At 44.1% G+C, this 13,684-nt stretch overlaps 1 protein-coding gene across 1 annotated transcript in view; it reads left to right on the plus strand.

Moving 5' to 3' along the window:
* The window catches only part of CNNM1 (cyclin and CBS domain divalent metal cation transport mediator 1), a 67,104-nt gene that overhangs the window by 36,899 nt on the left and 16,521 nt on the right, over positions 1-13,684 (plus strand). Inside the window, exons 5-7 of the mRNA XM_073019246.1 lie at positions 353-452; positions 889-936; positions 12,977-13,140. Coding sequence (XP_072875347.1) covers positions 353-452; positions 889-936; positions 12,977-13,140 — 312 coding nt within the window. The remainder of the gene's footprint in view (positions 1-352; positions 453-888; positions 937-12,976; positions 13,141-13,684) is intronic.

Genomic DNA, 13,684 nt, shown 5'->3' on the forward strand with positions numbered 1-13,684 from the left:
GAAATGGTCCAGTCTTGGACTAAACCAGTGGGGCAGTTTATGAGGCCCTGGGTTAGCTAGTACTTAGGCCTGCATCATGGAAGGGCCATTACAGTACACAACGACAGCTTGGTTATTCATGACTGGCTGCTGTTTTATGAACAACGAAGCACTGAATTTACTGCAAAGAGCTACTTAAGTTGGAAGTGCTTTCTCAAATTTAAATCTGGAGAGAATTAACATTCCTCTGTGATAAGAACACAGGTCTAGTCCACTTGTTATCCAAACAGAAATGCTTAGGGTTCTAGTCAATAGTAGAACTGGAAGTGCTCATATACATTCATAGTACACTTCCTTTTTTTTTTTTTCCCAGGGTAAAGTGGAGGTGGAGGTTGGTAAGGAAGGCCTTCGCTTTGAGAATGGAGCCTTTACTTACTATGGCGTCCCAGCCATCATGACCACTGCTTGCTCAGGTATTCTAGTTTCCGTTTGTTTATTGGGAAAGTAATGGGATATGGTAGAAAAAGCAGAGGGGTTCAAGTCTTGACTCCTCCTTTGACTCCTGTTAATCACCCTGGACAAGCCATTTAACTTCCTTGGCTTTAGTTCCTTCCTCTGCAAAATGTGTGTATGAATCACTTTTCATTCAGTTAGTGCTTAAAGAAAGGAGACAAAAATTGAATTGTAAAAAGCAGTAATATTGTCAAGTGTTAGGGATCTAGGGTGGTAGGTTTCACTGTGAAAAGACGAGTTTATTTTGCTTTTTATACTGGTTCCCTACCCTTCCATTTAATTGCCTGGTTTTTACAGGGTTAATTGGTGCTGGGGGTGGATAGAAGAGGGAAGATTCCCATAAGAAGTGTGTTTTCTGAGTTGCCTCTGAAACCCACTGCATCCTTCTGTCCTTAGATAATGACGTGCGGAAGGTTGGAAGTCTGGCTGGATCTTCTGTCTTTCGTATGTATCTCTCAAACCCCTTCCTCGTCCTCCCCATCGTAGTCCTGCCTCAGCCCGCTCTGGGGACCTGGACCTGGGCTGGGGCTAAGACAAATGCTGGCAGCCTCTTTGTAATGTTCTGCCAGGAGCACTGCTTCCTGCCAGGTACCCACAGACCATGGGAGCTTAGGTTCTTGTGTTTGGAATGTATTCTGCGGCTTCTCTGCTCACATGGCTGGGGGGAAGCAGGGGTTGGGAGGGGAGGCACTGCTTATTGCCACCTTCCAGGAAATGCAGGCAGGTGATTTGTGTGCTTGGGCAGAGGTTCAGCCCTTCTTTCTGTGCAGTAACAATTCATTCATGGCCTTTACTCAGAAACTCTCATATGCTATTATTGTGTCTGTGGGGTTTGTCCGCAGTAAGAAGTGACTGCAAGATTTGGGGATGTAAGTTCCACCCTTGTGCAATACGCTGCTTATCTGCTTCTCTTTCCTGCTTCTCCACCTCTCAGCTAGTGGAGAGGTATCTGCCAGCTGGCCATGCATGCTGTTGGTGGGGGGCAGGCACAGGGCTGATGGCTGGTTTGCTCTGCCTCTTCTGTGCTGTGCCTTCTTGCTGTTTCCTGTGTAGTTATTGCACTTGTGTTTAAAGGGCATGGCATTTCTTCTGATTAAAAGTGTGATCCAGAAAGAATTATTTCTCTACCTTTCTTTCTGATTCACGGGTCTGAATTTTGCTTTCAGCTGTTAGTGTTTACAGTGGCCACTTCAATGCCAAATAGGGTCTTTCCTCGCATCACAAAAAAGATTTTACGTATTCCCTTGTGGTGGGAATTGTCAGAGAGTCCCAGAGCTTGATATCATAGTCCCTGGAACATGACAAGGTAGATACCATTTTAACATGAGTGAAACTAAGGAAATGACTTGCTTCAAATCACCCAGTAAGTTGGTGACCGGCCAAGATGCTTCCTGGTGTCCTGGCTAGTTCACACAGCACAGGAAAATACAGGTTTCAGATCCATCATATTCTGGAATGCAATTTCTAAGTGAAAATAGTGGAACAATTTACAGTGTAATTGTTACAGTGTAATAGCCCAGCCAGTGGCTGAAATGAAGTACCTGTCCAGTCTGAAGAGTGGCAGAACTTTAGTTGGAGGAGATCTGTAAAGTTGAAAAGACCCTGGTACATTATTATACTTAAGACAACGAATCTCAATCAAGGTTGATGAAGGAAGCATCGGTGCTCAGTAGAACTCTCGATGGGCAAGGGACGGGTTACAGGACGTTGGCAAACCTTAGTTCTCTAAAGGAAATTTCCATCCTCCATCACATTAGGGACTACTCCTAGGATTCTAATATGTTACCTAGAAATGTCTGTGATCTCTTCCAGAAGACTGAAAGAGGTGGAAATTCTGAGAAAAAAAGGCCTACATATGGCTTCCTAGCCCAATGCTGTGGCCAGGCATGGTGGCTCTCACCTGTAATCCCAGCAGTTTGGGAGGCCAAGGCGGGTGGATCACGAGGTCAGGAGTTCGAGACCATCCTGGCCAACACGGTGAAACCCCATCTCTACTAAAAATACAAAAATTAGCCAGGCATGGTGGTGCATGCCTTTGATCCCAGGTACTTGGGAGGCTGAGGCAGGTGAATCGCTTGAACTGGGGAGGTGGAGATTGCAGTGAGCCAAGATCATGCCACCTTACTCCAGCCTGGCTACAGAGCAAGATTCCATCTCAAAAAAAAAAAAAAAAATTGTTTTAAGTAGAAGGAATATGTTATCCGATTTCTTCCTTTCCTTCCTTCCTGTCTCTAGTTCTTTCTTTCAAAAGCTTTCAATGGCATCAGCGAGATAGAAATAAAGTTGCAACATTGATTTCTCCTTTAAAACTAGTTAACTGAAAAGAAGCATAACGCTCTTTCTGTTTCTCTCCCCATGTTACTGAGCATCTCTGTAAATCTTCAGAAGGAAAAAGAAATATTATTAGCCAATAGGGGTAAAAAGACATTTTCCGTCCTCCCAGAATCCATATTTAGTGTAGTGAAGTGTGAAGTAACTGCAAAGGCCAGCCATACCCCAGTTACCCCAGGTGAAGGCTCAGCCCATGGTCCAGCCACCCAGCATCTTTCATTGGCCAAGAACCTCAACCCTATAGGTTGAGGGAGAGCTTAAGTCTAAGCCAAAAGGCGATAAAATCTTACAGGGTCTTGGCCCAGCCCCCTCCCCCTATGCTTGAAGCTAGCTTGATCAGCCTTTGAGGATGAGGAGTGAGATTATGAGTTTGCTGGAATACTGGCACGATGACCTATGCTTCAAAGTTGAACTTGAGGCTACAAAGAAGTCTCTGGCTTTCCTGTATGAGGCGAAGGGAACATAATCTACACTGTCTTCTTCTTGGTTCTGATTGCCAGGAACCCAGGGTAGCTGGAATAGGTGCACACACAGGTATGCACATGTGGAAAGAACAGGTCTCCTTTCTGTTTGGTGTATACATTTATACATCGTATAATACATTGTATACAGTGTTTACAGCTTGGTGTATACAATGTATACAATTTGGTGTATACATTTCTACATTTAGAACTATGATTCTTCTTGAGAATAGAGGGTTTCTTAACTCCATTGTGTCTCATAATATTGGAGGCCCATTCTAATATTCGTTAACATCTCATGTCAGAGTAAAGGATTATCAGGTAGGTCATTTCAAATAAAATCATTTGGTTTAGCAAATAAAACTGCAGAAGCTGTCTATTTCCGTATGCTATCATCTGCAGACTGGTTTCATTTAGCTCCTTAAAAAGGACTCTGGGAATGATCAGATAAGAGAGATGAAGACAGGTTCCCATGGGTCCCGTGCCCAGACACCACTTGAAGGGGAGGGACTGGACTGTTACTACACACTCAACTCTACCCAGGCCCCCAAGTGATAGCCAGCACCATTTCCAACTCTGTGGGGAAAGAGAAGGAAAAGGGAACAGAGAGATGCTTTGGACCACTGGTACTTACCACAAAGTGGCTATGATTTAATTCAAGTTGATTCACATTAACACTGCTAGAGATATTGTTCTTCCTTTATCCCTATCCTCTAGCAATGCACAGTTCTTCACCAACACTGTAACCAGAGGGAGCTCCTAGGAGTCAGAGGCAGGATCTAGCTTCCTCAAGGATGCCCCTAGCAGGAGCACACACTTTCCATTCAGGCCTCTGAGTACCCATGCAGGTGCCCTTGGCAGTTGAGCTCCGTGGGAGCTGGGAGAGCTTGGTGGGAATGCAGCGCTGGGCTCCCAGCATGTTTGCTGGCTCAAAATGGGAGCCTCAGAGAATGCTGCCTATATGCTTCCCACAGGGCTCGGCTTGTGCTTCTGCCTCTGATTCCAAGATGTGTTGCACATCTTTTCAGATGACTTTCAGCAAAATCCATTTTATTTTCTTGTCTTTCTGGAGAGTGACTTTGTAAGAGTATGTGATTTCTGTGTTTTCAGAGTCAAGATTCCTTTTTGCAGAGAAGTGTGATGTTGTGAAGATCCAGGAACAGACTGTCTCACCCACTTTGTTCTTTGTCTCTTTCCTTTTGTGTTTATATCTTCCCTTTTGCAACTCACATCCTTGGCCCCTGACTCTTTAGTGCCCGTCTCTGTGTCTCGTACCTTCGCTGTCAGCAGAGGGGACTCTCTGGCAGGCTCCCCAGGTAAACATGCATGGGTGTCTTGGGTCTCCGTAGATCCAGAGGGGTTTGCAAGAAGCCTTTGGCCTCTGTCACTTTCCTGCCTGAGAACTAATCTCTCCAACAGGCACTCTTGTGACTAAGGCATAGCACTTTGCACAAACAGCACTCATTTGCACATACCACCCAGGCATTGCTGGTTCAGTGCTGTCATTTGTGAGCTTACCTCCCAGGAATGTATCTATGTACGCACATGGAAAAATGGTGGGAGTGAGGGATAGTGTGAGTTTTTCCTCATTTGTTTGACTACAGAATGGAGGGATGAGGAGGACAGCATGAATGAAATGGGAATAGTGGAATACTATGCTTTATTTCTACCTATTTTCTTTCTACCTTTCTTTCCTTCCATGTCCTAATCTTCCTAATAATGTTACTGTGTGATCATCATATTCTCACTAGCTCTGCTCATACAAAGGATGCTATATGTAAAACTTTCAAAACAACTTTTCATTAGGTTTAACCTCTTTTGTTAATAAGTGAAATAGTCACTGGGTTTCTTTTTAATCGGTAACAATTCCTTATAGAGCTAGATAATAATTGAATGACTGAGTAGAATGCAACAAATCTGAATGATCAACTGTTTGTTTTCATCTCTAGAGGTTGTTCTCTTGGGCTCATAGAGCAAGTAATGACTAAACCAGGAATGTATTTGTTAAATTGCCCTGCAGTTAGCACACAGTTCCATTTCCTCTACCCTCTAAATCTGTATCCCTTATCCCATTGCTGGGGTAATGCTACTAAGACCCCACCACATCCTCAGTCATCGAGAAATTGCTTATGTTTCTCTGTCTGTATAGTAGATCCTCGACATTTAAAAAAGGCTATGTTCTCCAATTTGCAACCTCAGTAGTATTTGTGTTGACTTCTGTTTTTTCCCAAAATCAAATTTTTTCATCAAAAACCATCTGGTCCTCATGTTGATCTATACAAGATAAGTTAACCACCTTCTCAAATTTCACTGACATTTTCTCTCTCTCTCTTTCGATGGTGATTTTCCATTAAGAAATAGTTTTTCTTGCCTTGTGAGAGCTCATGCCTTAATGATGACTACAGGATTGGACAGTCAATGTGAGATACCAATCTGGTGCCCTCGCCAGCTAAATGATCTACTCCTACATGCCAGCAAAATTAGAAATGACCACATGATGGACCTTCAAGTTCCTTCACATGCAGTGAATCTTGGTGATGCCAACAGTGTGCTGTGAAGGTTCAGAGGAAAGGGGAGATGCACATTTTAAAAGACTTTCAGCCCAAAAGATCAAAGCGAGGATGCGTTTTCCTTTTTAATTAACCTTCAGATAACCAGATGACCTAGTTAATTGTAACTTCCCAGTTAAAGGAAGGTTAATTCTAGTTCATCTGTATTGATTATGATAAAGTTCATGATAACCCAATGTCAGAGATGAAAGTGATACCTTCCTGCTGTGCAGAACCTCCAGGAAGTGCTGAGACTTCTGATCCAACTCTGGGTGCTGTCACGTGCCCCTGAGAATATTTTCAACTTTCCCCCCTTTTCCATGACTGTGGGTATTCAACACAACAAGAGATTAGTGTCAACACAATGCAAACCCTACTCATAAAGAGGTAAGCTTATTCCCATCCTTGGTTTAACTGTGCAGGGTGGAGCAATGGTCAGTACAGTGGGAGAAAACCAGAGGTAGGGAGTGCCTAGCTTCTCCTTTGGCTTATTCCTCTCCACCTTATGTCTGGTCTCTATCTAGAGCTAATCACTGTGCCTTCCCAGTGATCAGGTGACATCCACAGGACCTATTCTGTGATATTTCCTCTGTCATTCTTGCTTTTGTTCCATATCATTAAAAGAAGTAGCCTCAGAGGTCTGGGATTTTGTAAAAAGAAGTTCCAGGTAACTTCTGGCCCTGTAAGCACAGAGACTTTGGAACCAGGGGTTCTTATTCAGTGCTCGACTGTCCATTCATAATGTGCATAGAGATCAACAATGATGCCATTTTCTCCTAGAATATGCCAAAGTACCTAAAAAAACTTTTTACTTTGCAAAATGTGCTGAGTGGAAATATTGATTTCTGATCCAGATACATTAGTTTACATATATGCTAAATCTCAACCCTATCTTATATGGGGGAAAAAATAAATCCTAGAAACCAGTAGCGTCTTTAGGTCTAAAAAAGAACTGTCATTGTCTTATTTGACTCCCCACAATCACTTTGGGAGATAGGCAGGAATTGTCATTGAAAAACAACAGACAAAAAAACAGGCTCTGAGAAAGTCAGTCAGTGTTGTATGTGTAGTAGGTATGTAGAGGGACAAGGACTGGAATCTAAGTCTTAGATCGTGCTCTCCACCTACTGCCTGAGACCTTGCTTTACCTCTGAATATAGACATTTTGTGCCCTCTAGAGGGCTGTGATTTATTTGCATTTTGAAAGCAGTGCTAATAACAAATCTGGTGCTCACACTAGATTGAGGCCAGAGGTCTCTGCACCAAATATTGCCATCATTATCCATGGGGAGTCTCTTTCTATTTGAGCCTTAGTTTGAAATAAGAGCACAGTGGTTTGCAGATTACCTCCAGGGTGTGGTGTGGTTAACCAACTTGGCAGGTGCTTTCATTTAAAAATGAAACTTCTGATCAGGGGTTTCCCCTGAAAGTACACAGCCTCACTGCACTTATCATTCCCTTTCCCCAGATTCGCTCCTTCTTTCTTCTCCTGGTGGTGGAGATAATTTTGAATTCCCCATGACAGTCCTTTCAAATCCACAAAAGCACAGAGACAGAGACTTTGGAACCAAGGGTTCGTTTTCAGGGCTCAGTTATCCATTCATAATGTGCACTGAGATCAATAATGACAGTTTCTCCTCAAATATACAGGGAATCTCTAAAAATAATATTTCTACTTTGCAAAATGTGATAAGTGGAAATAATCCTTCGGGTTGGCTCTTGTGTGATGAGCATTTGGGAACTGTTAAAGCTCCGTGTAAAGTGAGTGAGTTCATCTGGGATCCTAACTTGGGCTCAGAGTTCATACTGTAGTTTTGACAGACAGCTGGCTTTGGTGTTTGGTTGTCTGATGCTAAATGTTGCTCCAGTATAACGAATTTTAATAATTCTAGTTTGTACTCTTACAGGTCTATGTAATTAAGCTTCCTTATCCATTTTGGAGAACAGAGATGGCCCATGGCACAATCACAGTCAGACCAAAGTAGGCCATTCCCCCTCATCCCTCACTGATGCTACAAAAGATGTAGGCAGGCAACCCCTGAACCCTCCTTTTTCCTCAAATCCCCATAAGGAAAATGGGAGCTTAGCATTCTACTTCTGTATCTTGGGGTCTGCTTCCAGGATAGGGTTGTGAAGGCTCCCTGGATACAGGTGTCACAAATGAAGCAAGAGTCCCAGAGCTGCTGCGTCCAGATTTTCAGGGCCCCTGACTATGACTGCAGAAGGAGATGAGATTCCATCCAGCCCCAACTACGGTGTGAATTCCTCTTCCATACCCTTTGCCACCCTGCCCCCGATTTTACCCTGGTGCCTTCTCCACCCAAACCTCAGCAATCCAAGTAGCCAACCCAGGACAGATATATCTTACAGACTGACCACTTAAAGGCTACAGGAATGAGGTTTGTCACAATTTCATAGAGCAAAAAACCCTGCTCCTCATCACCCAGTTACACCTGAGCCAACCTGAGGGTCTGATGCAAGAGCAAGAGTGGGCAAGGGATGGGTTGGTGGCTTAGCCTGCCACCTGTTGACAGGTCCCGTGGTCGGTGTTACGTATCACTGTTTGATCTGTCTCCTTCCAGACCTCCTTGCACTATACTTAGGATTTTCCTCCTTGCTTCACTCCCCCAAACTGTGCCTCTGTGCTTTTAGGATATGCCAAGGGGAATTACACAACTTGAACTAGTTTGCCATGCTGCTAGGACACTCGTCTGTTACTGATTTCTTCTGCTTTTTATTAAAAGCATTTCCATGTCCCTTGCTCAGAAACTTCTGAGTGTATGTGCACAATTACCAAAATGCCAAGTCATCAGCATCCCACCTATTGAGGAATGTCAGACTCCAGGACATGAAAACATTGATCTCGCACAATACCCAGAGGAGCTGGGACTTTCTCATGGAGTAGAGGTTCCTTTTTCTTTTAAAAATTGCTTTTATAGACTCAATCTTTGTAAGACAGTTGTATCGTTTGGTGTTGGGAATCCTTTATGATTTTATAAATAAACTTTCAATAGCATTGTTTTTACTTTAAAAAAAAAAAAAAAAAAGACGTGTTTTTCCTCCTCCCAGCATAACAGTGATGTAGCTTGTGTTTGACATGTGAGTCCCTGTGGGTGTCACCCACACTGGGTGACAGTGAAACGATGAGAGCTTTGGAGGGAACTGGGATGTAGTTGTTGCCTCTGTCTCCAACAGGAGAAGCTTCCACAGATGGAAGGAGTTTAGTAGATAAAATAGGGCTCTTTCCCTGCTGTCCTCCCTGAACATATCTTGAACTGTGACATAAGAAATGAGGATGTGGAACAACTGGTGTAGGGTGTGTGAAGCCCATGTCTGGCCAGGCAAAGTGGAGGATTATTGAGAAATGGTGGTGATTCTCTGGGCAGCTGAAGCCATAAGCCCTGCTCACACTTTCTTCCCTTGGTTATGTCCAAACTGAGTTGAGGTCAAAACCCACCAGGTCAAGGTATGGTTTTCCAGATGCTGCACTGGGGCCGAAGAAGCTACTCTTGGGCAGGACTCTCTGCCCCACTCTTCTGCAGCAACTAGCCTGGAGGAAAGAACGCAGACTTATCCAGCCGCCAACCTAAAACAGCCACAGATGGGTCTGGCCAAGTCAGAACTCATCAATTTGTTCTTTTTTTTTTTTTTTTTTAAATAGATTTAGGGGATACAAGTGCATTTTTGTTACACAGATATATTGCATAGTGGTGAAGTCTGAGCTTTTAGTGTGGCCATCACCCCAATAGTATACATTGTACTCATTAAGTAATTTCTATCCCTCACCCTCTCCTGCCCTTCTGGGTCTTCAATGTCTATTATTTCTCTGTGTCCACTTGTACATATTATTTAGCTCCCACTTACAAGAGAAATAATGCAGCCTTTGACTTTCCAAGTTATTTCACTTAAGATAATGGCCTCTATTTCCATCCATGTTGCTGCAAAAGACATGATTTTGTTCTTTTTATGGCTGAATAATATTTCATTGTGTGTACACACACACACACAGAAATACACACACACACATATATGTGCAAAATCACATTTCTTTATCCAGTCATCCATTGATGGACACTTGGGTTGATTCTGTATCTTTGCTATTGTGAATAGTGTTGCAATAAACATACATGTACAGGTATCTTTTTTACATAATTTCTTTTCCTTTGGGTAGACACCCAGCCATGGGATTGCTGGCTTGAATGGTAGTTCTATTTTTAAGAGTTTGTCAGTTTGTTTTCAAGGGATCAGGCCCGGAAGTGAAATGTACCTTTTTCTGTCCAACACTACTGCTTTTTACAATCACCTTGGTGCTGCATGTTGTTCTCTACAGCACCATCGCTGTCCCTGTCCCTGTCAGTTCTTAGTCGCGCTGGAGAAGGGTCTGGTCCCTCATCACACAGTGGATGGGTAGGGCCCTAGGCATCTGACTTCAGGGCCCCCTGTTTCACATGCCCTTATTAAACAAACAGTCTTTCTGCTCCATGTGGCCTCTTCCTCAAGTTACTGGGCCAAGGCCTGAGGCTTCTTGGTGCCCTTTGATTCTAGTTGCACACTATTTTACTCTATCCAGCCACATTTCTGAAGGGTCCTGCTCCCCACCCTCGCTTCTTGGGGAAGTCAGCTTCCCCAGAATGACTTTAGGTTTCTGATGATTTAAGAGCTTTGGTGACTTTAAGAGCTTTAGTTTGATGATTTAAGAGCTTTAATGACTTTAGTTTTGTGATGATTTAAGATCTCTGAAACCTTTTTTTACAACAAATTTAGATCATAAACTATAAGAGTCATTGTATTGCCCTGTGGGACCCTGACGTGCTGATTCACTTATTCTACACATTTTCCTTGAGTACCTTCTCTAGGCCAGGCACGGTGCTAGGTGCTGGGTGTACAATGAGGATAACCAGAGAAGACAACGTCTCTGCCCTCGTGGAATTAAAAGTTGAATTAAGTAGATGTAACAAGTAGTTACTAATATGTAATTAATGCTTGTGAAAGTGCTTTGAAAGGATGGACAGGGGATCATGATAGAGTAGAACAGGAGGAATCTTCCTACGATGACCAGACAAGGTCTTCAGAGAAGGTGGTGCTTCAGCTGAGAGCTAATGACTGAGGAGCAGACAGCCATTAGCTGAGGGGGGAGGATGTGGGGTGGGGAGGGGAAATGGGCATTCATTGAGGTGGGCAAAGCCTGCATGGTTAAGGACACCCAAGGAGGCCAGTGGCTAAAGCAAAGCAAGAGAGGGGAAAGGAGGCCCCAAGATAAGATCAGATAGGAAAGCAGGGAACAGGTCATGGCAAGGAATTTGGATTTTATTCAGACACAATAGGAAGCTGATTTGTGTTTTAAAAATGCGATTCTGGCAGCTGAGGTGAAAACAGATTATAAGATAGTAAGTGGGGAGACTGTGGTCCAGGTGAGGCTGAGGTAGCTGGGATTTGAGTGGAGACAGAGATAGGACCGATGGGCTCATTATGTCAGATGGATAGCGAGGCTCCATGGGGGGCTGAGCGAGCGGCAGGAGTCAAGGACAATCCCAGGGTTTCTGGTTTCAGGAACTGCATGTAAGTGGATGACACTTACTGAGAAGGGGAAGACTGGAAGTGGACTCCTTAATTCTCTAATCAGATCAAGGCAGTGATGATTATGGTTCTAATGAGAAAATGATTCAACCTATCGTTTTACTCTTTCTGCTGCATGGTTTGCCAGGCAACAGCTTGGCAGCTAAATAGATCATCAACTTTCCATGACTCATTCCAAATAGATGCTAATCAAATATTTTGCTTTATCTCAAGAGATAGGATTAAATTCCCAAGGTCCTACCCTGAAAGAGCAGAATCTATAAATAATCTGATTCTTCATTTGAGCCCCCTGAGCTAAATCTGTGTTAAGAGAAGCTGACAGCCTCCTCATCCCCTTTTTTAGAAGAAGCAGAAGGATTGGGGGAGATTTGCAGTCTACCACTTGGGGTGGTTCCATGGTTGAGATGATGTTGGAGTCACCTTTGGTATCCTCTTTTCTGTTGTTCCTGGAGAGGGCAGCTCACATAAAACCAAGTGACATGGTCTTAATCGAACTTTTCCAAGAAGCGTTTCTTAACAATGTGGAAAGAACCTGGCTAAAGCATTCAGGAGATCTTTGACAGAAGGCCTGCAGATGATCCCAGTGCCCCCCTCAGGCCTGTGCAAGAGGGAGCCCAGCCCTAGACCCACACCTCGGCCCTTCTCAGTCCAGCCCATCTACATGGGGCAAGGAGTTCTCAGGGCCAAAGGGAGGTGCTGAGCCAAAGCCTGTGTCCTCCCTTCTAAACCACATTTCAGATATCCAGAATCCTGGAATCCCCACCCAAAGAGTCCTAGGGGACCAGGGGTCCAGAAGCCTCGGGGCAGGGCTGGCTATCCACCCACGGCTCTGTTTTCTGGCATGGTTGCTATGATCATTTGTCAAGGAAGAGGATAAGCCTATTTTTACCATTTATTAATGTAACTTCTAACTTAAAAATATTTATCCTTGTGGTTTGTGGGCTTCCATTTGTCCCAGGCCCTGCCAATGTGGGAGCAGGCCTGAGTTCTTCCCACTATAATGTAAGGCCACATGAGGATTGGTTGCCTGTGCTGTGACGGATGGTTTTGAGGGCAAACCCAAGGCCTTGGCCTTTCTAAAATAAGTTTTGTGATTGGAGTTGATGTAAAATACCTCACCATGGTAGAGGGGCTCATGGGCTAGGGTAGCAAGCCACGCTTATAGTACCGACATCATCTCGTGCAGGGTCCTTGTGCACCTAATCTGAAGACAAGAACCAAGGAAGATGTGAACCACCCGTCCCCCGTCTGGGGGAAACAGATGCTCCAGCTCCTCACTGGGAGAGGTTGTGGGGAGCAGCCCGAGTGGAAGGAGCCATGAGTTTGTCTTAGGTATTTGTTCCTCAAAGGAATAAACATCAACAAAGCAGCTCAGCAACTTCCCTGGCTCTGATAGGAAGGGTGAGCCCCGTCACCACCACCCAGTGTTACCATTGCCTGAAAGTTGTATGGGACCTCAGTAAACAACATCTGTCTCCCCCTCCTTCCCTGTCTCCCTCCCTCCCTTCCACTTCTTCCTCCCCACCCATCCCTCCTTGTCTTTTCTCCATCTCTCACCATCTGCAGTAAACCGGTCCCCTTCTCGCTGCAGTGGGTTGAATCGCTCTGAGTCTCCAAACCGAGAGCGCAGTGACTTTGGGGGCAGCAACACCCAGTTGTACAGCAGCAACAACAACCTCTACACGCCCGACTACTCAGTCCACATCCTCAGCGATGTGCAGTTTGTGAAGGTAACTCTCCCAGGAAGGTTATCCTCTCCCTCCCAGTGGGCAGCATTGGCTGGGTGACTGGGACAAGAAGACTTCCTCTGTGTTCCAATACACTGCTGGGTGGTAACTGCTACTGGCTGTATAAAGGCTGTTTTCAGTCAGCTTTAGGACTGTTCATTATTTGTCACTCTTTTGACATCTCCTGGTCCCCTTTTATCATGTGGGGAAATGAGGCACAAAGCAATAGGTTAGCTTGTCTGACACAAGTTGCTGCCAGAATCATTTCCTTTGGATCCCCTACCATTGGCATCAGTTTGATTTTATTCATTGGTTTTTCTAAGATAAGATTTTTCTAAGATAAGTTTGCAGGTGATGAATAAACCAAGTGATGTATAGAAGAAATCATGCTATACATCTGCCTGTCTGTTGGTTAAAAAGAAGGAACCATGCTATACTTTTACATATGATAATATATTTTTATACCTTAAAGTCTAAAACACAACTTGACCTGTGTGTTAACTGAAAATCTTTTGTAATCACTAGTAGGACTGCTTGAAAATTACTA

Source organism: Chlorocebus sabaeus, chromosome 9, assembly GCF_047675955.1.
Source record: "Chlorocebus sabaeus isolate Y175 chromosome 9, mChlSab1.0.hap1, whole genome shotgun sequence".
Lineage (NCBI taxonomy): Eukaryota > Metazoa > Chordata > Mammalia > Primates > Cercopithecidae > Chlorocebus > Chlorocebus sabaeus.